The 27,327-nt window shown below is 43.0% G+C and overlaps 3 protein-coding genes across 4 annotated transcripts in view; 1 reads left to right on the top strand and 2 right to left on the bottom strand.

Moving 5' to 3' along the window:
* Positions 1-355: 355 nt before the first annotated feature.
* Positions 356-2,859, bottom strand: soul5 (heme-binding protein soul5). The gene is made up of 7 exons (XM_084371095.1): positions 2,800-2,859; positions 2,577-2,636; positions 2,214-2,295; positions 2,014-2,134; positions 1,386-1,525; positions 1,124-1,287; positions 356-693 (listed from the first exon to the last, which is right to left on the bottom strand). Exons 1-7 carry the CDS (start codon positions 2,802-2,804, stop codon positions 585-587), a joined length of 681 nt encoding a protein of 226 aa, XP_084227221.1. The 5' UTR covers positions 2,805-2,859; the 3' UTR covers positions 356-584.
* Positions 2,860-6,626: 3,767 nt separating this feature from the next.
* LOC311267626 (retinol dehydrogenase 8) lies at positions 6,627-10,123 on the top strand. 2 transcript variants are annotated; one of them, XM_084370805.1, is made up of 8 exons: positions 6,627-6,748; positions 6,875-6,917; positions 7,976-8,131; positions 8,500-8,661; positions 8,756-8,935; positions 9,022-9,115; positions 9,261-9,444; positions 9,547-10,123. In XM_084370805.1, the coding sequence occupies exons 3-8, from the start codon at positions 8,035-8,037 to the stop codon at positions 9,754-9,756; spliced, it is 927 nt and encodes a 308-aa protein (XP_084226931.1). In that variant the 5' UTR covers positions 6,627-6,748; positions 6,875-6,917; positions 7,976-8,034; the 3' UTR covers positions 9,757-10,123. The 2 variants fall into 2 exon arrangements, with proteins under 2 accessions (XP_084226931.1, XP_084226932.1); XM_084370806.1 differs by lacking the exon at positions 6,875-6,917 and having other exon boundaries at positions 6,636-6,748.
* Positions 10,124-11,113: 990 nt separating this feature from the next.
* The window catches only part of notch3 (notch receptor 3), a 28,699-nt gene continuing 12,485 nt past the window's right edge, over positions 11,114-27,327 (bottom strand). Inside the window, exons 4-33 of the mRNA XM_084372209.1 lie at positions 26,974-27,309; positions 26,170-26,292; positions 25,838-26,071; positions 25,588-25,743; positions 25,306-25,491; positions 24,102-24,215; positions 22,844-22,957; positions 21,735-21,968; positions 21,510-21,620; positions 21,212-21,404; positions 20,935-21,080; positions 20,374-20,607; positions 20,107-20,259; positions 19,742-19,970; positions 19,383-19,584; positions 19,106-19,262; positions 18,819-19,003; positions 18,566-18,698; positions 18,199-18,456; positions 17,992-18,104; positions 17,353-17,870; positions 16,942-17,268; positions 16,711-16,850; positions 16,397-16,622; positions 16,193-16,283; positions 15,878-16,046; positions 15,482-15,786; positions 15,230-15,377; positions 15,020-15,117; positions 11,114-14,916 (exon numbers count right to left, since the gene is read on the bottom strand). Coding sequence (XP_084228335.1) covers positions 13,420-14,916; positions 15,020-15,117; positions 15,230-15,377; positions 15,482-15,786; positions 15,878-16,046; positions 16,193-16,283; positions 16,397-16,622; positions 16,711-16,850; positions 16,942-17,268; positions 17,353-17,870; positions 17,992-18,104; positions 18,199-18,456; positions 18,566-18,698; positions 18,819-19,003; positions 19,106-19,262; positions 19,383-19,584; positions 19,742-19,970; positions 20,107-20,259; positions 20,374-20,607; positions 20,935-21,080; positions 21,212-21,404; positions 21,510-21,620; positions 21,735-21,968; positions 22,844-22,957; positions 24,102-24,215; positions 25,306-25,491; positions 25,588-25,743; positions 25,838-26,071; positions 26,170-26,292; positions 26,974-27,309 — 7,130 coding nt within the window. The 3' untranslated portion in view covers positions 11,114-13,419. The remainder of the gene's footprint in view (positions 14,917-15,019; positions 15,118-15,229; positions 15,378-15,481; positions 15,787-15,877; positions 16,047-16,192; positions 16,284-16,396; positions 16,623-16,710; positions 16,851-16,941; positions 17,269-17,352; positions 17,871-17,991; positions 18,105-18,198; positions 18,457-18,565; positions 18,699-18,818; positions 19,004-19,105; positions 19,263-19,382; positions 19,585-19,741; positions 19,971-20,106; positions 20,260-20,373; positions 20,608-20,934; positions 21,081-21,211; positions 21,405-21,509; positions 21,621-21,734; positions 21,969-22,843; positions 22,958-24,101; positions 24,216-25,305; positions 25,492-25,587; positions 25,744-25,837; positions 26,072-26,169; positions 26,293-26,973; positions 27,310-27,327) is intronic.

Genomic DNA, 27,327 nt, shown 5'->3' with positions numbered 1-27,327 from the left:
AATGGCTGCCCACATCTTTCTTGAGGGAATTGTGTTTATTTGGGAACCCCTTAAATCCGAAGCCCCTTTACACCTTCAGTTTATTCATTTTATTTCCCTGGGGCTTGTAGGAGCACATTTATTTATTATAGCGGGAAGAGGCATTTGTTTATTGTTTATTGTCCTAGTAGTGGACATTGGGCATTCCCCTAGTTTTACATGTTTTTTGTTTATATTTTTATGTAGGTTGGGCTGGCCTGTAAGAAGTTTACAGCCAGTACCGCCACAATTTATTATTGACCCAGCTGCTTTAGACACATTTTAGGATAGGTCCAAAGAAGAGGCCTTTGATTGGTTCAGGAAAAAACTGAAGAAATGAATGCAAAAGGTTAACTTTATTGAATACAACAGAAAAAAAATCATCAGGCTAGTGTAAAATCATTGTCACCAGCAGTGCCTTGTGTATAAAATTCATTACATTTTAAAGATATGTGCTCTCACTGGCAGGTTATTATGGCACATAACGTCTTGAAGCATCGGCAGCCACAGCATCTCTCCATATACGCAGTCTGCTGTAAGCTGTCGTTGTTCAGGGCTCACAATATTTAAGCGAAAGGAGACAAGTCCATATCCTCCTCGCTGCTGCTGGAACACTCCGGCTCGTCCTCAACGACATACCACACCTCATTGTGCCTGTAAAACCATGTCATTGGACTGCAAGGAGCGCGCACACACACACACACACACACACACACACACACACACACACACACACACACACACACACACACAGTAGCTGTTTTTGGCTTTCTTTGGCGTTTTTCTTGCAGCTCGGCTGCAGAATAAAGTGGCAGCATTTTATGTTTCTGCAAACCACAGATACTTCAAATTTGTACGTGTCAAACATACGGGACACGAGGTTGAAGGGATGGTGCTGGTGCCAAGCCAGAGAATGTTTGAGAAGGCATTTTCATTATTTGTAAGCCTGAAACCAGCTGCGTTTGTGGCCACAGAACCAGGTAATAAACAATTTAAAGTTGTAACGTATCCATGGTTTGCAGAGATGTACATTGCCAACATTTATTCTAGCGATTGAGTTGTTTCTGTCTGATTATCACAGTGAAAATAATGCTGATTTGTTTACCTGTTGTATCCAGCAGCATAGTGGAAGTTCTTGTTGTACTTTGCACCAACTAAGTCCAGGGCTGAGGACAGACTGTTGGCGTTGTTTTGGTCAGAAATTGACGTCATCCATCCTCCATAGCTCTTTACATACACCTTCATAGCTGGAAACATATCGATGCTCAACTGCAAGTCAGCAAAGATTCAAACATGATCATGGCAGTAAGGGCTTAAGGAAGTTTGATATGTTTCTGTTTTGGCCATGCTACGTCAAAGAAACTTACCATCCCATCATTGGGTTTGGGGGGATTCTTCTGATATTTAGATGGCAGCAAGAAACCCATTTTGTAGACACCCGTTTGCCAAAATCTCTTGTCATCCGGCATTTTCATAAGGACAGGAGCTGTCATTTCAATTTTCTTTGCTGAAGGTAAACATTAAGAAAATAATGCGTTTTTTAGATGTCACAAAAAATAAAATACATGCAAAAAGGTTCTGACCTGAATGTCCAATAAAACCGCCAAACCATCTTTGCACTCTGATCACAACTAAACCCAGTAATTACAATGTTGAGTCAAAAGACATTTTAAGTTTAGGTCTACCACATGGTCAAACAGAGGCCAGACAAACTGGCTTTAAATAATATGTTCCTAACAAACGGATGGAGCTGCAAAACTATTTCCAAGTAAAACCTCTCATTTCTGGTTCACATTTTTGTAATGCTGAAACACTGTATCGTGTATGTGCATTGTGTGCTGTTCTGATGTTCTGTGTTTGTCGGTGCGTTTACTGTATATGTTTATTCTTCTGCACAGAAGAACCTCTGCAAGAACCTCTTGATCTCAATGAAACGACCTGTTTCAATAAAAGATTAACACAAGAATGAATGAGTGGATACACATGCAAACACACCATCCTCGTTGTCGCCAGTGATGTATTTAAACAGTCGCTTGAAAGCTCTCATTGAAGCAAACTCCATGATGTAGTGTGTCTCCTCAGTTGTGACCCATTTTGCAGCTTCGTAGTGACGGACCTGAAGGACAAGAACAAACATGGGGGAGTGAGCTTTATGAAAGTTTCTTAGCTCTGAAATGTGAGAAGGTTTCTCTCACCTCATATTGGTCAGTCTCACAAATCTTTTTGAACAGCAGACATTCTTCTGTTTCAGTGCAGAACGATAACTCAGAAGAGTTTCTGTGTAATTAGAACAGAAAGTATTAACAAAGCGCAACAGATGCCGACATTAACGTCATCTTTAACAAGATCTGAGTGAAAATGTGATTACTATCCTCAATTCCTTATTTACCTATCAATCTATGAGCTGATTGGTAATTTTGAAATTTGACTTGTGGAAGTAACAGTGCTTCCAGTTTTCTAATAACTTACACTTTCATGTTCAAACTTTATTGGATAAGAAAATAAACGCAGATAGATGCAGCAATCTACTAAAATAAGGTTAAATTCAGTTCTCTTACCCAACTCTGGCCTCAGCTGTCAGCACCAGCAGAAAGCCAACAAACCCTGAAAGATACATCCTAAAACACAAATATAGAATATTTTCACTTGGCACTAAGACTGAAGACATTTTTATGTTCATCCAATGAAAAGAAGACAGTTTAAGTTTCATGCATACACCAAAACATTTCTATGATTCAGTGATTTCATCTGAGACAATCTGGACAGTGGAATTGTACTTACATCATGGCAGCAGTTGGTTCCTTTGCATCCAAAGACTGTATCTCCGCAGTCTAGTCCACAGGAACTATTTATTCCAACTCTGGTTATGAAAGGCAAACTGGCCACTCCCTGAACTCATAACACAAACCAGACAATGCAGTGTTCTGACCAATGGGAACCCAAAGCAGAGACAAGAAAGTGGGAACAATTCTGACACAAACAAAGAGACACGTTTAACCAAATGTGTTATTATTGGTTACAAAACATGATTATATCATATATCGTGTGATGTAGAAGAGCTTTGTAAAAAAAAAAAAAAATGCTTATTGGTTAAGAGAGAGATGTTCATATGTTTTTACTGACTCTTGACAATGATGCTCTGTGTGTCTGTGCCTGGGGATGAATGTGTGCATAGCCACTGCATGAAGAGGCACATAGGTAAGAAACTGCAGTATGATGTAGGTTCTAGTCATTCTTAACAACTGATCTCTAATGTCACAGTGGAAAAATATAAAACAGAATTCTTTTTATTGACAAATGTCCTGAATCTTTATATTTTCCTGAACACAGTTCACATTAAAAACACTATATTTCTGTTTTTATGTATGATGTCTTCATCTTGATCAGAATAACAAGTAGGATTCACACATTTTAAAATAGAAATAATCAGTAAACAGCATATTTAACAGAATCATCTGGGTACAAAGTGGTACAAATTGTGACAGAACATCATGTAAGGCGGTAGCTCACGTGTGTACTTTCACAGCATGAATGAAACGCCCAGTTCCCATGTGATATTATTTACCTTCCCAGTGTCGAATGTCCTAAATGACCACCTTGGCTCTGGTACACAGTGTGACAGAAACAAAGAGGCTTGAGAGAAATGATGGACTAACAATAAATTGTTACATGTTGACATATCTTGCTTATACGTATATAACATGACCACCTTGAATATAACATATATATGACAAATATTCTCTTGCGATGTGAATTAATGTCACAAGAGAATTATTTACATTGTCCCTTTTGTTGGCACAGACCACATAATAGCTGCTTTGTACCTGCAGATCACTGAATCCCTTGAGTTTGTTCAAATTTCAAGAACTTGCATTAAAGACATGAGAAAAAGGTCTGGTCACACCCAACTGAACAATGGATAGGAATGTTTTGATGTTCAGTCAGGCGACACAGAGAACACTTTTAATAATTACAGTTATTATAAAGCTGGTTACTCAAATGTGTTTTAAGTAATTGCATCATTCAAAGCATCATGCTGAGCATAGGCGAGGCTCTTGAAAATAACATGTACTTTCTAATGTTAATCAAGTTTGAGTGAAAGTTTTAATGTGTGGCCAGTGAAGGCAGGAAACTTCTAGAAGTCTATACTGTATTTCCACCGTCTGCTGCACCTTAATTATAACTTTACGATTAACCACTACAAGGTGTTACAATAGAAAGAGCTGTTGGTTAAAGGAAAAACATCTATTTACCTCCATAAAGGACTTCATTATCACATTTTTTGTGATTACCTCTCAATAGGGGTAATGTAACGTGAGTAGTTAAAGGCGTTTTCTTCTTGTGGCAAAGCATTTAGAATGATATATGAAACCACCCCGTAGGCAGTGTAGGCCTACATATATTTATTATGATTATTATCATTATTGCCATCGTTATAATTATTATTATTTAGATGTGTCAATGAGCATTTTCATAAACAATGTAGCCTATTGTTCAAGAGTTTGTGTTTACGTGTTTGTTTGTTAAGACGCCTATTAGCTTCTGAATAGCTGCTATCTGCTGGCTAATATAGCCCACTTTATTGGCAAATATGATCGAAGCCCTGCCACATTCTAATTAACAACCCTTATTTAATCTCCATTTACATCACCTGCTTAAAGAATACCGGAGATATATAATGAAATGCTTCAAAAAAACAATAACATATATATAGTTTGTGATTTATTTTGAAAGTATTTAGCGGAAGTATATAATCATCACCGTTGACTCTAGTTTGACGATATCTAAGATGATGCAGTTCTTCAATTTGGCCACAAGATGGCAGTGAAGACTCTAAATACAGGTCAGCTAGCGTCAAGGCAGACAATCGGCTTCGAATATCGTCAAGCTAGAGTTAGCGATGATTATATACTTCCGCTAAGTACTTTCAAAATAAATCAAAAACTTGAAATCAATCATAACTGTGAGTAAGTGAGCATGTATATACTGATGTGATCAGTATACATGAAGATGCATCCATATTGTTATTAATAGAAATTCTTACAACTTCGTGTGATTACTTTAAACGACAGCTGTCTTCACTGAATCTTTAAAATATACATGATAAAATACCTCCACGTCCGGTGGTTACTTTCAAAATAAAGCCTCCAAATTGAAGGGATTAAACCAGAAATAATTATAAAATAATCATGTTGATTGTTCTCTCGTGGTCAGGAAACCCCCCATCAGGCCTCAGTCCAACCCTCACGCTGTCCCATTCACAAGTGTCAGAAAAAAACACATACATGTATTACTTTCAGCTCTTTTCAAAATAATGTTGTCTGGTAAATAACCTATAATAATATAAATGTACTTTCAAAATCAAAAAACTAATTGTAAGTGTTGTACATCCATGCTGGTGCAGTGTAGGCCTACATATACTTATTATGATTATTATCATTACTGCCATTATTATTATTATTATTATTATTATTATTATTATTATTCAGATGTGTCAGTGAGCATTTTCATTAACAATGTAGCCTATTGTTTAAGGTTTTGTGTTTACTTGTTTGTTTGTTAAGATGCCTAGCTTCTGAATAGCTGCTATCTGCTGGCTAATTTAGCCCACTTTATTGGCAAATATGATTGAAGCCCTGCCACATTCTAATTAGCAACCCTTATTCAATCTCCATTTACATCACCTACTTAAAGAATACCGGAGATATATAATGAAATGCGCTTCACAAAAACAATATATATATATATATATATATATATATAGTTTATGATTTATTTTGAAAGTATTTAGCGGAAGTATATAATCATCATCGTTGACTCTAGCTTGACGATATCTAAGATGATGCAGTACTTCAATTTGGCCACAAGATGGCAGTGAAGACTCTAAATACAGGTCAGCTAGCATCAAGGCCGACGCGATCGGCTTCTAATGTCGTCAAGCTAGAGTCAACGATAATGATTATACACTTCCGCTAAATACTTTCAAAATAAATCAAAAACTTGAAAATCAATCATAACTGACTATTTTTGTCATGCCTATGCTTAATAATGGGGCCTGTTTATTTTAATAGCCTGTGTTTTTATTCAGTCTAACAATATGGCACCGTGTGAATTATCCCAAAAGCCGGTGTTCCGGTGTTTTCCTCCGACTCTAAAGACACACAGTTTTGATTAATTGGAGAAACTGAAATAGCGCATTGTTATTATTTGACTGTAAAGTGTGAACATCTGCATGATGAGCAGGAGCAGATGATGGAAATATTAAACTTTTTGAAAACTCTTATTGCTTTAATTAGAATAATTTGTTGAGGATGTATTATAGCCTAGTTTAAATGTGTGTAGACTCTTATAGGATACATTATAGGAGGAAACAACAACAACAACAACAACAACAACAACAACAACAACAATAATAATAAAAATAATATAAAATAACAGCTCTGAGACTGGGTCAGCTACAGACTCCTAGGTGATGTGATAGGTGCTGCTGTGCTGCAGTTGTCAAGGGAGTCGTTGTCACTTAAAGAACTACAACTCCCACATACTGAGTCGGCCTAAGTGACCTATTAGGTAATCGCTGGGCTTATGTAGCCGCATGTCCCGTCCTGTGACTCGGTCGTGTCCCTCCTCTCTGAACGCAGCTGTAACGTTACTTTATCGGGCCGCTGGTTCAGTACAGTCTGTCTCTGTCATATCTGCCGCTGTGGAGGACGCGCTGCTCGCCCTACAGGTTGGTAGATTACAACACCACCGAGAAACAAACCCAGAGACCTCTGAGTCTGGACTTTGATGTGTGTGTGGGGATTTACAGTGTCTGCAATAATCACAGTGACCTTATTGTGTATTTTATCTCCAGGACCTTAATTGCATTCACTTCGGATGATATACAGTGGTGGGAGGTAATACTGAAGCAGGATACTGTGCTTGAAAAATGTTGAACAATTATCATTTTATGCTTTGCTGTATTTTACTTCACTATATTTATGTTAAAGCTGCAGCTTCTAGTGTCTAATAAAATCTGAGGTACAAGTGTTTCCATTTAGCTTCACCTCTGTGGAAGCAAATAATGGTAAACATAAACATCTGAATCTTAATATCTTCTGACTTCCTGACATTTTTTACTTTGAAAACCATTCATCTGGTTCTGAATTTCCGTGACTGAAATTTGTAATATCTAAATATATAATTAATCTTTCAAGCAGCAACACTCATTGCATCACACACTGATGGGTGGGACGGGATTTCAGGAACTGTTATCATTCTATCATCATGTTGTACATCTTGAAAATGTGACACTTCACATACTCACTTGGATAATCTCTGTTATCCCTGTTAAGGAGTTCAAGTGTGACTGTCGGGCCTCTGTGGACAAAGCACTAAGCTTGCTGTTGTAGGCAGCTAAACATTCCAGGATACAAACTAAAAAATCAGATTAGAGCCGCTATAATCTTTGAACAAATACGAATCTGGTCTGAGTGGTGCCTCACAGGGAGAAAGTTGGTCTCCTACATCCAGATAATTTAAATGAATTGCTTTAAGCAAAACATACAAATAGATCAGCTTCATTTGTTGTAGTAGCTACCACTGTATTGCATGGTGTCTGCAGTGGAAAGGCAGATTTACATTGGAAACATTTAGTGTCTGACTATGAGACAAAATGGAAATAAAGATGTTAAATATATTTGACCATGATCTAATGCAGTTGAGAGAGTTGCCATATTTTGAGCATGCAATAGACTTTCTCACATCAATTTTCATGCACACACACTGAGGGATTTTTAAGTAGCTTTCAACGCAAAGTAAGACATGGAGAGCTGAAATAGATGTACACATCCCATTTTAGGAACAAGGACTTCACCAAAGAGGGAATTTTTACACTTAATCATAAAGGGTTGTCTTTACTGTACAGGATGATGATCAGAGTAATGTTCATTTCATAAAATTTCCCTGTTCACAGCATTTTTTGACCGAGCAGTCAGCATCCTCCTGAGCCTTGAGGTCAGAGGTCAAAGAGCCATGGGAACCAGGAGGGTGCTGGTAACTGGGTGCTCCTCTGGCATTGGCTTGGCTGTTGCTGCACGACTGGCCAAGGATGAGCTCAGACGGTTTAAAGGTCAGCCGTTCATTCTCTTCCACCTAAAAAGAGTCGATGATAGGGTAACGCTTTATTTAGGTCCTGTACCAAGAGTTAATTTAAAAGGTAATAAGGACTTTTAATAAAGATATGTTAACAGGGCAATGTAAGAGTTAATAAAAGCATTATAAACACATTTATTGTTAGATTATGGGACATTTATTGACACGTATAATCAAATTGTCAGTTTGAATATGTGAGAACATTAAAATAAGCCTCAGCCTTTTTTAGCAGTAAACTTTGCTTTTTGAAGCTACTAGATCTAAAGCAGTAACAGTTGATTTAACCAATGGTAGAAACATCCACAGCTACTGACAGCCTGTGTGTTCATTGTTTACTTGATGCAGTGGTTGCCACAATGAGGGATCTGAGGAAACGGGGGCCCTTGGAGAAAGCGGCAGGTGACTCCTTGAACAAAACCCTGGAAATCAAAGAGTTAGATGCCTGTTGTGAAGACTCCATCAGAGAGTGTGTCAACAGCCTGCCGGACAGACGAGTGGATGTCCTCGGTCTGTCTCCTCTCATTCACATCCTCATTGACACTGACTATAAAGTGAATTAAAGATGTCTCCTATAATGACACAGGATTCTCTGCTGTTATAGTGAACAATGCTGGTGTTGGCATGATTGGACCGCTGGAGTGCCAAAGCATCACTGCCATGAAGGAGCTCTTTGACACAAACTTCTTCGGCCTGGCACGCCTGGTGAAAGAGCTGCTGCCTGACATGAAGCGGAGGCAGAGCGGCCATATTGTGGTGATGAGCAGCGTCATGGGCATACAGGGTGCGTTTGTGTCAGTTACATTTCAGAAGAAGCAATTAAAAGAAAGTTAAGAGGTTACTAACAGGTGTCCTTATGTTTTTGCACAGGGCTTCTGTTCAATGACGTCTACTCTGCCTCCAAATTCGCTGTGGAAGGATTTTGTGAAAGTCTGGCAGTGCAAGCAATGAAGTTTAACATCAAGTGATTACATGTCCCGAAAAAAACATTAGCTGTAACAACTTAATGCAGCCACCCCACAACTGAAACTTGAGTTATGAGCAAGCCCACAATGATATGTTTTAACATAGTGGACCTATATGTATCTTCTTTATATCTCCGTCACAAGGACGACTCTCGTGGAGCCTGGTCCTGTGGTAACAGAGTTTGAAAGGAAAGTATACGAGGAGGCTGAGAAGATGGATCTGTCAGGGACGGACGAGGAGACCGCCAAAATCTTCCGTGAAATTTACCTGCCGTACTCCAAAAAGGTCTTCGCCTCGTTAGGCCAGACACCAGAGGATGTTGCTGAGGCAAGTGATGACAATTATGTTTCTATGATGCTTCAAAAGATCTCTAAAAATAATTGCGTTTGCCCTCTTAAGTGTTGAAATATTTTTGTTTTTATGATGCAGCAAACTATTAAAGTGATCACAGCCAAGGAGCCTCCCCTGCGTCACCAGACCAACCGGCTGTACATGCCCATGACTGCACTGAAGCACGCAGATCCGACTGGTCGACTGCCTCTGGACACCTTCTATAAGATGATCTTTAAACATGACAATGTGTTCAATGCTACCCTGGGGGTGCTGCGCTTACTGCAGAGGCGGACAGGGAAGAAATAATGATCGCACTGCACCATAGACTATAAATGACATGCTTTGGTAAATAGTGATTGACTGCGGTATACAACTTTGTTCCTGAGCGGCACTGAACATGGCACAGGCCACAAGATGTTGTCTGTGCAATACATTTTAATTCCTCATATACTGTAAATATGCACATAGTATTTATGGACTGGATATGGATTTCTTGCTGTGCAATCTTTCTTTTGTTTTTACTTTCTATTGGTTTGTACAGATAAGTACTGTATCATACCAGAAATGTGAAATAAAAACTTTCATTTTCTGATCTCATAGAATAACAAGATTAAACTGTACATTCCACTCTTGGCAAGCAAAAGCAAGGCAATAAAATAATACACAAATTGTATATTTTAATGTGCTGTAATGACTCTTACAGAGATGGTTTGGTATAAACTATGGGAATATATGGGATTATTATTAGTAGTGTTAATACTGTATTTGATTTATCCAGTTGTCAGACAGGCTGGCTCATAAAAAGGAACTAATAAATTGTGCCTTCTTTAATGCAGCCCTCCTGCTCATGAACCACTGAGAAGGAGGAGTAATGGACATCCTTTTAAAGTCTTTCATTGCTACACTCAGTTCATAGCTCGTCCTTAGAGAGGTGATTGCTCTCAGACCTCTTAGAGGCAACACTTTCACAAGCATGGAGAAAAGTTGTGTGCACATATAAAACCTTATTTTTAGAATAAGTTGCTTTTACTTGAGTGGTGTATTGCAGATTTTAGTGTCCTTTTATTGTGACCAGTTGCACACCTGTGCAATTATCATGCTGTTTAATCACATGTTGATATGGCACACCTGTCAAGTGGAGGGTTATCTTGGCAAAGAAGTCCTCACAACACAGATTTGAATAAATTTGTAGGCAGATTTTGAGAAAAAAGTCTTAGCTTCTTTACTTTGTGAAAAATGAGAGAGAGAAAAAAAGTTTTGTGTTTATATTTTCGTTAAGTGCACAATCTAATCAATAATCCTGCAACTAAAGCTACCACTGTGAAGCATTTTGTTGGTGGAAGCAGATCAAATAGGTGTTCATTCATTATTGGGGTAATTTTTTTGTATGTAGCTGTAGTATTGGCATGCAATCCAATACATTATTACCTCTAACTCTGATTTACAAAATCAAAAATGTATTATCATACACAAAAGTTGCAAAGATAACATTTATTGTGGGGCTTTTATACTATAAAGAGCAACATTTAACACTCTAAAACTGCTAAATAATTGATCTTGGGTAATTTCATTTTCATTTTAATTATTATGATTATGAGGACCTGAATTAATGAACATCCTCCATTAAAGTATGAAAAAATCACTGAACACGAGGACACAAAAATGTAGTTCCCTACAGTTTTTATTATAAGTAACTTATTTTACAACTTTTGACTGTAGAAAGAAAAACCGTGGAAAGGTTTTATGTACAATGATTTTGAACTACTTTTAAACAAGTATAGAAATTAATAATGATAGAAAATATCTATGACTGCTCTAATAACACAAGACCAATAAAATATCAGTCACAGCCTCAGCTTCAAATAATGCTAAATGAAGTACATTTTATTTTTGTCCTTTTTAGTACATAACAATCATTTTAGAAACATAAGACTTCTCAAGCAAAGATCTACCCAGAACAAACATATTTACAAACAGAAGTTGGGAGGTTGAAATGTACAAAACACTTAGTGCGACCTGGTAGGGAAAATGAAAGACCAGTTATATATAAAAATAAAAAAACAAACAAAAAACAGATGCTGAGTCTATAGTGAACAGGATAAAACAATGAATGACAGATAAACTCCGTCTATGACACAACTAGGGGCAGTATTAGGTCACCAAAAGTAACAGCTAGGGGTAGTGGCCTACTCATTTCTGTTCATGATGTCAAAAAATGAAAATGCAATGGTTACTTTCTCAAAAATCTACTATTATCAATCGATTTTATGCTGAAATGTCCTCAGTACGTCAAGGAGAGGATGAACTCTATCCTTTACACTCAGGTCATGTGGGGATAAAGAATCGGTCACAAGGTTAGCTGGATGGAGCGTCATCTCAGAATTTGTAAAAAGTAAAAGGTTGCAGCACTACATAGTAGTGTTCTTTCCGTCAGTATCTTCTGACAATCTTCTTAAGATGCAACTCCACGGCCTCTGGACTGGAAGCTACTGTAGATGCAAGGGGAACTGTCCCACTGCATGCCATAAAACACCTCCCTGAGGAGTGACAGGGCATAAGCAGTCAAAGCCCAGCAGCCATGTGCTCACAATGACCACTAATCCACCACACACAAGGTGAGACGAGGTGAGAGTGTCAACGAGATCTTAACTGCCACATATAGTCCAGGAATGTTTACATTTAGTCCAGTGAAGGACCGGATGCAGACGCAACTTTTACCTGTCATCTTCTTATCTTCTCTGTGCTGGATGCTGCCTAAAGGAACAGTATCCACACTCAACAAGACAGGCAAAATGGAGGAATGTTCGCAGGGAAGAGTGATATAAAATAGCAGCTGATAAGCATAGCTTAGTACATCTGAAGTGATGTTACAAAAAAAGGTATCCATGGTTTTCACAAATATACAGAGTATAAAACAAATGAAACAAACAAAAAGTAAAACTTAAACTAAAAAAGGGCAGTGAGAGGCTGATTTTAAAGGCAAAACAAGTCTCTGTTTGAAACAGTTTCTTAAAGTGAATGAAAACGAGCTTCAAAACTGACGGTATCAGACTGACAGTAGAGTCAGTGAGAAGCTACAGCTGAAATGGAAGACCTAAAACTTTACTCAGCTCAATCATTTTGAAAGGTCATGAGGAAGATGCCACTAGTATATCATAAATATCCATTGTAATTTAATGCTGTATCCGACCCACACTTGCCCTTTGAGGCTGGTCACGTGAAGTGCTTCAGAGACACCCATCTACATTCTTATTCATAATGCTCAAATAGAAAGTAATCAATTACCACAATTCAATCAAATTAGAACATAACACTACTGCTGAGCAACTCTTAATATATATCTGCTAGAACCACTTAATCATTCTTACCACCTGTTGTTTTCCTAAATAAATATCAGTCAAGAATGGTGAAAAAAATTCCTCTTTCTATCTGTTAACTGGTCTGAATGATGAATTATATTCCTTTACCATTACTTGCCATATTGCCTAAATAGAAATGTAGGCCATATAAAATAAGAAGGGCTGACACATTAGGACAGAAAGAGCAGTAAAAAAGCAGTTCAGAGAGATAAAAACAATAAATAAAAATAAATGAATTCCCTTCAACATTTTACTTTTTTTCTCTTGTCTACTTTTTAAATGTTTGTTAGTTTCCAGGAGAGCATCCCTAAGTCTTTGAAATGAAAGACTTGGTTTTCTTCATATACTTTTTTTATAATAAAAAACAAGTCCATCTGTGACAGAATTACTTCATTAAATTGTCTGCTGTTCTTTCAGACAACACACATTTCCCTTTACTTTTTTTTCTCTGCAAAATCACTAGCAGACGGTCCTTGTGATAAACACAGTCAATCCAAATCCAATGAAAATCTTGGAAACAGGCTGACACATATAAACACAGACAGGCCCAAGAGCCAGTCCACAAATTCTTTTACCCTAGGTCCCTTTTCAAGCAGGGGCCATGAGATCTTCACGCAAACACCTGCATCTTGCCATTGGCCTCTGGGAGTTGAGTAATTTGGGTCTGGGCAGGGCCAGCGACTGCTGGGCTTGGTGTGGAATCTGACCAGTCGGAGACGCAGTGAGGAGAAGGACTGGACCAGGGCTCGGGAGACTCGGGGGAGGGGGTCAGGTAGGGGTGCTCACTGGGCAAGTGGAGGTAATGCTTCGGCGTGGCATCTAGTGCGGATGAGTAGCTGTGCTGGGAGGGAGGGGTTGGGTAATCCTCCGTTCCTGCAGTGCTGCCACTAGGCTGGGAGGGCAGAGCCTGAGTGGGCTGGGCTACTGGCGTTGCTGCCTGTGGGGGCTGAGCAGGAGGCTGGGGCTGAGAAGGTTGCTGAGACATCTGCTGCTGCTGGAAGAAGGATGGCGGAGGCTGGGAGGTCTGGGGTGTTGGTGGGGTGGAGGTGCCCATGCGGGCCATGTTTTGCTGGTTGGTGATGGTGTGGTTAATAAGCTGCTGCTGCTGCTGCTGTTGTTGCTGCTGCTCAGCAATGGAGGGAAGCTTGACTGGGCTGATAGTGGGTGTGGAGGTAACAGGTGTGGGCTGCAGCATGGCATTACGGTAGATCTGCTGCTGGTGCATCAACATGTTCTGCTGCTGCATGGCTGGACTCTGGGGGTGCATGCCTGCCTGGCTACTCTGCACAAGATTCACCACCTGCTGACCACACTGGGAGGAGGGGGGCATCCGGTGCTGCCAGTCAAAGGGCACACTGACAGGACTCACCAGGCCCATGTTGAGCCCCATCTGGCCTGAACTCAGCACATAGCCATGATTGACATCTGAAGCCATCGAGACACGTCCCTGCAAGGACATTCCTGCAGCTCCCAGGTCGTTCAGTTGGGCTAGAGACACAGCAAAGGGGCCACCTCCTTCCAACATGCTACTATGTACCATGGGAGTGTTTGGGACAGACATGGAGGAGTGGAAGAGCCCTGGTGATGGCATAGCCACAGGGGAAGTGGGGTTGGTGATGTAGCCAGCATTGCTAGCTCCCCCATGGGGTGAGTCCAGTGAGTCGACTGGGGACAGGGTAACTGAGCTCTCCAGTAAGGCACTCTGCATGTCCAAGGTCAGCTTCTTATTACGGGCCTTAACTGAATCTTTCAGACTGGCACCATGTGGGCCTCCCAGGCCAGAACCCTTGGCCCCAGGCCGGCGATTCTTCTTTCCCTGTGGGGTGTTCTTCAGACTAGGGAGGAAGGCACTGGGAGGGCACATAAGAGGAGACAGAGTGTGTCCACCGCTGAGGTGGTGTCCAGCCCCTCCATGGCCCTGGGGACTCCTTACTGTGTTGTACTCATCAAGAAGCTGCACAATGTCGTGGTGCATACGCTCCTGGGCAATGTCCCTTGGTAACCTGTCCATATGGTCTGTGATCTCTCTGTTTGCAAAGTGAGCCAGCAGCACTCTCACAGCCTCACAGCTGCCCTCACGGGCTGCAAGGAACAGAGGCGTCTCCTCCTGAAGAGAAAAAAAAAACAGATGCCGTGTTAAATACGACTATATCTCTGTTTAAGCCATGCTGAAGCAAAAGTGTGGTTAAAACAGTGCGTGGATGTCATACCTTGAGATCTTGCATATCTTTGTTTGCACCATTCTTTAGCAGGGCAACAGTGGCATCCACATTGTTAACTGCAGCAGCCCAGTGCAAAGCAGATTTACCTAAAAGAGATGACACACAGTGAAACAAACAATTGGTTTCAGTAAGTATTCCTAAAAAACAGGAACATCTGTATCAGGACACTCAGTTGATTGAAGAATTACACACACTTACCCAATTCATCAACTGCATTGACGTCAGCATGACAAGTAATGAGTTCCTCTACCATGCCCTCTACTGCCAGCCGTGCCGCCAGGATCAACGCAGTAGAGCCGTCATACATGCGCGAGTCAAGATCTGTAGCCCGGTTTCGGATCAGAATCTAGGAGGATGGAAAATATTGCATTTGACATTATAATTTATACAACACATGTTTCTTCTACCACTGATGGGACCAATAAGCAGTACACGTTGATGTCTATTTACCTGGAAGACACCCTGTGCATCTGCAGCCACTGCAGCATGTAGCGGCGAACGTCCCGTGTTGTCCTGAGCGTTGGCATCTGCCCCGGCATCCAGCAGCCTCTTAGCAGCATCAGCACGGGCATAGCGGGCAGCTAGGTGGAGAGCTGTCTCACCAGTGCGGTCGGTTTGGGCAGCAAGGGATGCGCCCTGGTAGATTAGGTCAGAGATAATGTTGGCTGAACACTCCTCATTCTCCTCTTCCTCTGCTATCTCAGGCTCTAAGCCGCCTCCACAGAATGATGCCAGCATCAGAGGTGTGAAACCATCTGTTGGAGATTAAAACATGAATTGGTAAGTTCATCAAAACAGATCATACCAAGAAAGTAATCCTAAAATTCTGACTATCTCACTACCAACCTGGGCCTCGGACATTAACATCCATGCAGTCGCTTTCAAACTCTCCTTGAGGTGGGGTGAGGGCCATGGTGGGAGGCACACGAATGTCGGCAGCTGCAAGGTGATGCTGTGTCCACTGCCTGCTATCCACTGCATCTTCACTGTCTGAGAGCATACTTGGCTCTTCAACCTGAAGTCACAGAATGAGAAAACTCAATTAAATTACTTTGATCAAATGCAGGTTGAAATGTTGTTATAAAATGTACTTATACACTCTTGTGCCAGTGTTTATATAAAGTGAAAAATGTATAATTGTAAAAAAGCTTTGTAACTGACCTTGAGCCTTTTAGCCTCTGGGCAGTCTGAGTCCATCCACTGGTCACTGTGATCTCCAAGGAGAGATTCCTCCACAGTTTTTGGCATGTGTCTATTTAGAGATGAATCAAGTGTTAAACAATGTAAACACAAGGAAACATATTGCTAAAGCGATCCAGTCACAACAATATCATTAGTTTTAACATTTGCTAGCAGATAACTTACTTCATTCCCAGAGCATCCTGGCCCACGGGTTCCCTCCTGTTCTTGTTGCTGCTTGGTTCCTTCTTGAGGAAGAAGCCCTCAGGGAACCAAAGGGTACTGTGTTCTCTCTTTCTACGAGCAATCAACATGCCAATCAAAAGGATGACCAAAAGTAAAAGAGATGCTATCCCCACCAGCATCAACTTGCCCCAATCAGGTATGGTAGGCTTAACTATCATCTTTTCACCTGTGATGAGAAGACAAAGCAGTTATCAAATATTAGTAACTCATAATCTTACCAGTTCATTTTGTGTTCTTTAAATATCCATACTCACCACGGACTGATTTGAGTGGATAAGGGAAGCGCAGCATTTCTGCAGCTGACAGGGCTCCAAGGTAATCTGCTGCACTCTCGGCTGAAGGGAAACAGTCTTCCTCGCACATACGGTTGTCTATTTCCAGGTACACTATGGAGCTACAGGATTAGCAGAGAGGCAACTGTTTAGTGTATTGTACAATCTATATCAAAGACTACATCATTTATGTATACTGTATGCCTGACTGACCCGATGACCTCCTGTTGCGGCTGCAGCTCGCGCTTGAGACGCGCTTCTTGGCGTGTGTAGGGTTTGATCATGGCTTCTCCATTCTCGTCCAGCTGAAAGCGCAGCGAAGTGCGTAGGATGGCACTTAATTTCTGCAGAAAAGCTGTGCCGGTGCGGAGAAGCTCCTCTGGAGGCAGTAGGACAACCAAAACCAAGACACCTTTGGCAATTTTTTCTGGAACCTTCACTGCACAGTCCAAGCCATCCCAGCCACACTCCCCTGAGTTGCAACCCTGGTCACACTGTCCATCAGCATAGTGGTCGATACAGTAGGTTTCATATATTGGACTGGAGATGACAAAAACACAGGGATCAGCTCAAGTTTTCAGATCAGTGATAAGTAAGGGATAAAAAAGAAAGAAGTATACTCACTTGCAAACTTTCTCCTTGCTTTTGCAGTCAAAGTTGTCATACAGACAGTCAACGTTGTTGCAGGACTCATCACACACGCTGTTGTTGAAGGCCTGCCAGCAGCGTGCACAGCGGGACCAGGGGTTCACAGCTAGAGAACAGTCGCCGCCATCCCAGTGACAAGGGAATATGTTACATTCCCTGTCACAAACGCCATCATTGGCTTTGCCAAGACAGTCTGCCAGAGGGCACGAGGGTGTCTGAGGGGTTCTGATGCTCTGCTCACACCGTTTACCTGTATAGCCACTGGGACACTGGCAGTGAAAGTACGGGAAGCTGGTCTCTTTAGTGCACACACCGCCATTACGGCAGGGCTGGGAGGCGCAGCCTTCAATATCGCGATGCTGACACTGAGGCCCGCCAAAACCTGGATTGCACGTACAACGCGCCCCCCTTGTGGTAATAGCACAGCTACCTCCATTGTAGCAGGACAGCTCCCGACAGGACATGCTTCTTTCACAATTGAGCCCAGTATAACCCTAAAGTAAACATAATTTTTACACTTAGATTGTAACAACACAAAAAAGAAGAAGATGCTATAATGCATAAACTATAACATAAAATATTATGTTTTAACCTTTAATGTGAATGTATACTTACAAGCTGACATGTGCAGGTGTATCCCAGTGGAAAGCTGCTGGATACAGTACAGGCTCCTCCATTCTGACAAGGCTGAGACTCACACACACTGAACCTGCCCTGACACCTGCGACCTAAACACAAAATAATGATGGTAAAGCTCCACAGTTTGAGGAGAGTATTTTAGAAATTACATTGTGAGGCAAGGGGAGCCTCCAGTTGTCTAACCTGTGAAGCCAGGCTTGCAGACACATTGGTAGTCATTGGGCAACTGGATGCAGTCAAGACTGTTGGAGGGATTGCAGGGGTTAGAGAGACACTCATTTATGTCTCCCTCACATCGCTCTCCTGTGAATCCAGGGGGACAATTGCAGCGATATCCACCCACTCTGTCCACACAGGTGCCATTATTCAGGCACTTAGGAGGAGCATTGCGCATCCTCAGGGGTGGAGCACAGTCATCTTCATTGATCTCACAGAGAACACCTGTAAAGGGAGAGAATTATTAATACTACTACTACTACTATATATTTTTTAATCTTTTATTCACATACAGTAATAAACACAGTTTTCTGTTGAATATGTGCTCACATACCGAGTGTCCCAGGAGGGCAGGAGCAGATGTAATGTCCCACCAGGTCAATGCATGTGCCTCCATTCTGGCAAGGATGAGACTGGCACTCGTTGATCTCTATCTCGCAGTTCTGTCCAGTATAGCCTGGCATACACTGTAATGACATGCAGATGACAATTACATAATCTCCGCTATTGTTATGAAGCACCATGAAGACTGATGTTGCTGAAATCTGTCAGAGAAGCACATTATATTAACAAAGCAATGCACTCACATCACACTGGTACCCTCCCACATATCCCCTGCAGGTGGCACCATTTCGGCAGGGTTTGTCTTCACAGTGGTCCACTTGGCTTTCGCAATAGCTTCCAGTGTAGTCAGCAGGACATTTACAATAGTGGCTGTTCCCAGTGTTGACACAGTGACCACCATGGTGACATAGATCATCGGTCTGGATCCCTGATTAGAAAGATTTGTCAAAAAAAATCTTTTAATTACTCAGTTACAACACAAACACAGACCAAGATTTCAAATGTCATCACATACAGAACATATAAATACCTCTCTGGCGAGCGGCTGTTTCACAGGAAACCCTATGGATATCACAGTAACGTCCAGACCAGCCGTTAGAACATTCGCAGATGAAGGAAGAGTCTTTTTGGCGACACCGTCCTCCATTTTGGCAGGGAGATGAGCGTCTACACCAGTCAACTGGAGTCTGGGTAGGCAAGAGGCGAATGGAAAAATTGTTAGTATTTATCAATCGAAAAGCATAAAGGTGTGAAGACTTGAGGCTTAGAAGGACCGTTAAAGAGTTTTTGCGAGTGTGTGCGTTTACCTGGCAGCGGTTGCCAGTGTAGCCCTTGGGGCAGGAGCAACGGAAGGACTCCAGGGCATCTTGACAGATGCCTCCATTGAGGCAGGGCTGGGAGTCACACTCATTGACCTCATACTGGCAGTGGGAACCAGTGAAGCCTGAGCGGCAGGTACAGGTGTAACCATTGATTTTATCTGAGCACGTCCCTCCATTGAAGCAAGAGCTGTTGACATGAATAAAAACATGTATTTAATTTTACATACATGTGTCTATGAGCAGGCTAATTAAGGCCAATTGAGATATTTCACACACACACACACACACGCACACACACACGCACGCACGCACGCACGCACGCACGCACGCACACACTCACTCACCTTTCAGTGCAATCAGGTATGTTGGTTTCACAGTGGATGCCAGTAAAGCCAGGCCGACAGGTGCAGGTGTAGGAGTTAACGTAGTCTGTGCACGTGCCTCCATTTTTGCAGGGGGAACTCTGGCACTCATTGATCTCTGAAGCACAACGGGGCCCAGTAAAGCCTGGCAGGCAGCTGCAGTGGAAGGAGTTTACAGCATCCATGCAGGAACCTCCACTAAGGCATGGATCTGATGGCACATAAAGAGGACAACTTTGGTCAGGTCGAGTAAATGTGCATGGAGGTCGAGTAAATGTGCATGGACCTGGTGTTGTGTTTGACAGTAACAGAATATTATAGTATTCATCCTTTATGTGACCACTCACTGGGAGAACAGTCATTGATGTCTGTTTCACAATTCAGCCCAGTGTATCCAGATCTGCAGGAGCACAGGAAGGCTCCAGGTGTGTTAGTGCAGGTCCCACGGTTCTTGCAGGGGTTTGAGATGCATTCATTCACATCTACGTTACACAGCTGACCTGAAGAATGCAAATAAAGGGTACAATGGAGTTTAAAATGAGAAGACACGTTTTATAAGACTTACTGAAAATCACACAGCTGGCACTGAGATGATTCGTACTAAATTTGCTTACCTTGCCACCCTGGCTGGCAGTTACACTGATAGCCCAAGTAGTCTGGCGTGTGGGTGCAGACAGCATGATTGGCACAAGGGTTAGGGGAGCAAGGGGTGAGGACATCAGCACAAGTGGGTCCACTGTAGGGAAGCTCACACACACAGGTGAAACTTGCCACACCGTCCACACAAGTACCCTTGTTCAGACAGGGACTGGATGCACATTCGTTAATGTTCACCTGGCAGAGGTTACCTGTTGGAGAGGCAGACAAGACATTTAAATATACTATATAACTGTATTATGATGTGGTCAAGACTTACTGGTGAATACTGGTGAATGTGTCTGCACATTTTTAATGCACCACTAGGGGGAGGTAGATCATCGTAGTTGAGTAGAAGGAAAATGATAGAAGACGTGGTACGAATCTTTTAGACTAAAAGATGTCTATATCTCAGTCTGTAAGATATTCAGTTATGACTAAAACTACTGCAGTTGTATTTTCCTCTGTGAGCAGTGTACTTTTTAACATTGATTGTTCCATTGGTTGTTGTGTGTTGGGCTACTATGCCACCCCCTTACCTCTGAAGCCTTGGCGACACTTGCAGGTGAAGCCATTGAGCTGGTCGATGCAAGTGCCAGCATTCTGGCAGGGACTGGGCAAACAGTCGTTCCTGTCCAGGTCACAGTTTTTCCCAACCCATCCAGGCTCACAGTCACAGCGGTAACTGGGAATACAGATGTACAGTCAGTGATAATGAATTGATGTACAAGTTGAAACGACAAGGTGGTCATGCGAAGTTTCTCATTGAAATCAAGAGTCACTTTAAATTGTGAAACAGACTGTAACAGTTCATACCCGTTGATGTCATCCCTGCATGAGCCATGGACACATGGGCTGCTGCCACACTCGTCCACCTGGGAGTAACAGTAAGGGGGCTTAAAGCCTGCAGGACACTGGCAGTGAAATCCATTCTCTTCGTCCACACATGTCCCTCCATTGCGACAGGGGCTGGATGCACACTCATCTATCTCCACATTACACTTGGGACCTGGCAGGAGACATGTTAGATATAATCAAAGTGTGTTTGTCGACATTTCCAATGAGAGTTGATTATTCACAGCAAATTTGTGATTTCAGCGTCAGAGGGACTTACCAGTGAAGCCAGGTTTGCAAACACAGTCATAGCGATTGATGCCATCTTTGCAGATGCCATAGTCACATGGGTTACTGGCACAGTCATCAAAGTTTATCTCACAGTTGATACCTGTTTGAAGAAGAGTTGGAGTTTTTACATTTGGCTTTTAGAATATTGCAAACATTAGAAAATATGATTCAGTGTAGAAAGTGTAAATCCAAATGATATATGCTTTTCTTTTACCTGAGGTTCCATGTTGGCATTGGCAGAAGTACCTGTTGACCTGGTCAACACACTTGGCCCCATTTTGACAAGGGCTGCTGTGGCACTCATTGAGCTGGTTCTCACAGCGATAGCCTGTGTAGCCGGCATCACAGTTGCAGGTGTAGCTGGCAATGCCATCTATACAGGTACCATGGTGGCACGGGTCAGGCTGACAGTTGTTAATGTTACTCTCACAGAGTGTCCCTTCATAACCTAAAAAGAAAAAAGCATAAATGGAGATTGATGTCAAGAATCTGGTCAGGCCTGTTTTTTCTTTTTTTCCACTCTTTTTCCCACTTTTTCCGTATAAAAGGTTCTACAGTTTGGGTTCTGATTGCTGTGGTTTCCATGTCAACAGTGTCTGCGTGTTGGGCAAGTAAGTGTTGGTTTGTGTGGTATGTGTGTAGTGCAGTGCTGAGTTGGGCAAAGCAGTAAAGAAGGGCCCTACACAGGCCTCCCAGTCCTGCTTTTGTTCTCAGTGGCGGAGGGAACAATAGACTGCACCACGTCAAACAGGGCCACTTCACTCAACAGAAGGGACCCACAAACACAGGGAATACCAAGCAGCTGGCGACTGAAACAATGAAGCAGGCTCCTCCGTAGGCATAGGTCCAAATAAACATGTTAAATATCAATGTATACACACAGCCCGCTCATACATGCAGCCTTTGTGACAAACTTTACCATAGCTCACTGTATCTGGGTATGTTTTCTAACATGGACATGACCAAATGTGAAGGAATGAAAGTTAAGATGTGGCATAAGGTGGTGTGTGGGGGTTTAATAGATGAACAGATGTCGGGGTGATGACCAAGGCTCCTTTCTTGGCAACTGCTGGTCCTCAGTGACCCCATGATCCTGAGAGCCGATGAGGGAAAGAGTGGGATTAGGGGCCTCAAGTCAGTCTGCTCGGCCAGCAGACATTCAGAGCAATAGCTGACGCCCCAAAACATTGAACACTTAACAAAGACCAAACACAGCCCAACAAGTGGTTAAGGCTCATCTGCTCTTCTGCCTGGGAAGACATCTTGAGCTGTGTCCCATTAAACAACTATCCACTGACAACTATTAGGTATAGAAGCCCTTACCTTCAGCACAGCGGCACTCGAACCCATTGGGCCGGTCGTAGCATTTTGCTCCATTCTGGCAGGGTGTGCTGGCGCACTCATCTATGTCGATCTGACACATGGTGCCAGTAAACCCTGGGACATACAAACACAGAGGTGAAGGGTCAGAAAGAAGGCCCAGTGGAAGGGTCCATGCTCAGGTCAGAGGGCAGTTTTGTCTCTTCTCTGAAGGGCAGAGGTCTGCGGGTAGGTTAGTGACGTCTGGCTAAGGTTGGGTTTGAGAGCGTCTCGACTGGTTAAGGACATGTCATTTGTGCACTTGGACCAGTGCTGAGATGACCACTACTAAATACACTGGAAAGCCTGTGACCTTGATAATGTGTTTGAGGGGAGATTAACAACTGAATGCATGCAAGGTGGATCTGAAAATAAATGAATATTGCTATCAGGTGGTTTGGAAAATCTGGGCAGCAATGCAACTTATGCAGGTTCAGCTAACTTCACTTAAAGCTACATTTTGTGCCTGTGCAATGCCGACTCTAAACTGGAATGTCAGCACAGATAAATAAAATTAGATGGAATGTTTGGATGGGCTCCTTTTTTAAAAAACATTAATAATAATAATAATAATAATAATAATATAAATTGTACTAGTTTGCAAAGCTTGAGAAACTGAGCAGGCTTGAAATCAGTGGGCACAGTGCCCAGACAGGGGTGAATTGGTGCATTGGTAGCACACTGCTCAGTTGATTAACAGTGTCAAGATGGTCTGTGTGTTGGTGCTTGGGCTGCAAAGGGGGGGTAGAGGAGACGGTGGGATTGTTTTCTCTTTTAGGGAACCCCCCTCCCCTTCCTGCATCAGCTCCACCGGCTCAATAGCTAGATGGGGGGTGGAGGGGGGACGTCTGTCCCAGATGTAAATTGCGGACCTGGAAAAGAATCTCATTAGCAGGACTGCTGTTCCCCACCACCAGGGCAGGATGAGGGAGACTGCTGTCCCTTCCACATTCCACAGAGGAGGGGGGCGGGGGTCACAATAGTGTCTTTGTTCAGGCAAGAGGAGAGGATAGGCAGCTTTTTGGGCCTGCCTTTTTATATGAGTGGTGGCTCTAACCAGCAGCAGGCAGAAGTATCAAGTCTGACCCTCCCTCCTCTGGTCGTGGGGGCATTTAAACTTTGGCTTTCTGTTCTTAGTGTTGCTGTCACTGAGTAGGAGCTGTTTACAGGAAAATAAATGAACAAAGGGAGTACAAGTAAAGATCAGTCAAAAAAGTCTTACCTGGCTGGCAGGTGCATGTGAAGCCATTGACAATGTCCCGACAGATGCCATCATTCACACATGGGTTACTCTCACAGTCGTCTACGTCAATCTCACAGTAAGTCCCCATGTAGCCTGGAAGAGAGAAATTCAAACTGAATTCAGATCTTAAACAGTTAAAGCAGATTGACAATGTTCAATTTTTATGAACGAGTATGTCTGTCTGAGCCAGCATGGTGTCTGTGTGATTGTGTGTACTATTTGCAATGAGGAAAGGGTCTGTGGGAAACTTTCCTCTCATGGGAGGCCTCAGAATTTTTGACACTGGCCTCTGCTGAACCACAGGGTGGAATAAAAGCTCCCTGGAGCATCCCCAGTGTTCCTACTCTACTGACCTGAAATTACCACACCCTACTGTCCATGGAGCATTACCCCTCCCTGGGTTAGTGTCCCATTCACCAGACGCATGTTATACATTCTGCGTTAGCAAACTATGAAGGGCTCCTTCATTGAGGTGAAACAGAGTGTGGATCAGAGTGCTGCCCCTGGGGAGAGGCTAGCGTGGAATCAGAAATAATCAGCAGCTCCACATGAGCTTTGCCAGGCTGGTTGATGATGAGGAGGGTGAGGAGGAAGGGCCTGTCTCTGGAAATGAAGGGGGAGGGGGGAGAGGCTCTGGGAAAAGGCCTCTTTCCCTCTGTGTGTGTATGAGGGGTGCAAAGTGGAGCACAGAGGGGCCCTATTGTTCCGCTCCATTCCCACCACTCTACCTCTCATTAGTATTCACTGCACACTCCTCCCCCTAACTGCTGGCCCTCTCTCACATCCAGTCCTATAGACCCGACTCCCAGCTCTAATTTGTATAGTTCCCAAAACCCCAGGATGCATGTAGGACTGTGCGTGAGAGTTTCACTGTGTTTTTGTCACTGAATGTCCAAACCATCACTTAGTCCAAACTAATACCCTGTCTGGCTTGTACAGTGTACTCAGAGTTGAGCAGCGCCTCCATACCCCCAATGTCAATGGGGATGTATTACATAATAGTCTGCACTGGCAGTCAGTATGGCAGCACTGTGGATAAAGCTACTTTAGAAGGTCAAGTTTAAGCAATCAGTTGTTCCATGCAGCTATTGGTTTTAGTCTGTCCTATGTGAAAGACATCAGGATGAAATAAGGAGTTCCACATTGTTTGATTGCTGAAATACAACTTATCAGGTCTAAATACCTGGCATGCAGATGCAGGTGAACTCTCCAATCCGGTCCAAGCAAGTGGCATCATTCTGGCAGGGCATGGACAGGCATTCATTGATGTCTATCTCACACCGGGGGCCAGCGTATCCCCGACCGCACTGGCACTGGAAGGAGCCCTCTGTGTTCACACATTTCCCAAAATGCTCACATGGGTTGGCACCTGTGGGAAGAAGGCAGGAGATCAGTACATGAAACACATCTGAAGAAAACATAAAACAACACTAACAATGGTAAAAAACACAAACTGCAGGCTTACCAATCGAACACTCATCCATGTCCTGGTTGCAGGCACCGCCTACAAAGCCAGCAGGACAGGTGCAAATGGCACGGCCATTAAGAGGATTGGTGTCACACACTGCACCCTCGTTGCAGGGGTTACTCACACATGCATCGTCAAGGTGGCACAGCAAACCTGTGCAGAAAGCACAGAAAGAAAACACATGACGGTTACAACTCGGCAGCTAGGACTAAGAGGGGTGCAGAGGTGATTTGATAAACCCACTTACCTGTCTTTCCAACTGGGCACTCGCAGAAGAAGGATGCTACACGGTCATGGCACGTGGCACCATTGAAACAGACAGCTATGGCACAGTCATCAATGTTCTCACTGCAGTCATCTCCAGTCCAACCATTGACGCAAACACAGGTGTGCCCGCCGATGGTGTTGAAGCAAGTACCCCCGTTATGGCAGGCGTTTGGTTGCATGAGACACTCATTGACATCCTCAGCACAGTATTGTCCTATTGTGGAAAGGTGAGATATTAGCTCACACATTCTCACCATGATATACTGCATATATAAATGTTTTGTTTTAAATATGATGTAAATAGAGCTGTACCTGTCCACTCTGGTGGGCACTGGCAATTGTAGGTGTTGACTCCGTCCACACATATTCCTCCATTCATACATTTGTGACCTGGACAGTCGTCCACATTATTTTCACAGTTGTGACCCTCAAACCCTGAGACAGGACAGATGGAGAGAAAAGAGTTATGATACACAGACACAGTAACACACACAGAGTGAGAGTTTATTAAACATTCAGTGGTCCCTGTTCCAGACACTAAGCATTTCTACTCATAACCTTGAGTCATACTTCCCACACTTTAGGAGGTGTGGGGCAACGTGGGTAGTAAAAAGGTTCAGAGGGTGTCTGATTGTTTACATCTTCTCATGACAGTTCCCATACTATGCCAGCAACAGCCATGACTCCTGCCTGCTTCAGAGGTCTGCACTCCCTGCAGTGTTTGCTTGTTTTATAATCTCTCACAGTTTCAATGACTTCCTCTCTGGCAAGAGACATTTCCTGTCAGCTCCCCAGTGGGAAACCAGAAGGTCCATAAAGTAAATTCCTTCTGTTGTGAGCGGAGCAGAGTGGAGTAGAGTGCCGGTGGGCTGCCTCTTCAACTCTCCCACCATCTCATCTCCCATCAGTAGCTATTAATAGCACACAGGAAGCTGACCTGGGACAGAGGCGTAAATCCCAGTAACAGCACTAACGTCTACGTCATCAGGCTGGGAAACTCTGTATGTCTGAACCACTGTGCTGAGGGCCTGGGAAAACAGCAGGGTCTACGCACTGACTAATTTTGCTTGTATGTGTTCATGTGTGTTCTATTACGAGGATAGAGAGCAATTTTACCTGGTAGGCAAGCACACTCATAGGAATGGTCACTGGTCTGTCGGCAGGTGCCCCCATTAAGGCACTGAGATGGGGCGCAGGGAAGGGTGGACACCTCACATGTGCGCCCGCTGTATCCAGGTTGGCACTGACAACGGAAGGACCCATGGGTGTTAATGCAGAGGCCACCATTGAGGCACACGCCAGGCTTGCGGCACTCATCAATGTCATTGCGGCAGTTCTTTCCCTGGAAGCCAGGTGGGCAGGAACAGTTGTAGTGGTTATTCCAATTGGCACAACGGGCCCCGTTGGCACAGGGACTGGTGGCACAGGCATCAATGAGGGAGCAGTCTTGGCCTGGAGATTAAATAGTGA

This window comes from Pagrus pagrus (assembly GCF_965226575.1).
Source record: "Pagrus pagrus genome assembly, chromosome: 13".
Lineage (NCBI taxonomy): Eukaryota > Metazoa > Chordata > Actinopteri > Spariformes > Sparidae > Pagrus > Pagrus pagrus.
The sequence above is the reverse complement of the archived record's forward strand: the minus strand, read 5'-3'. Positions and strand labels throughout refer to the sequence as shown.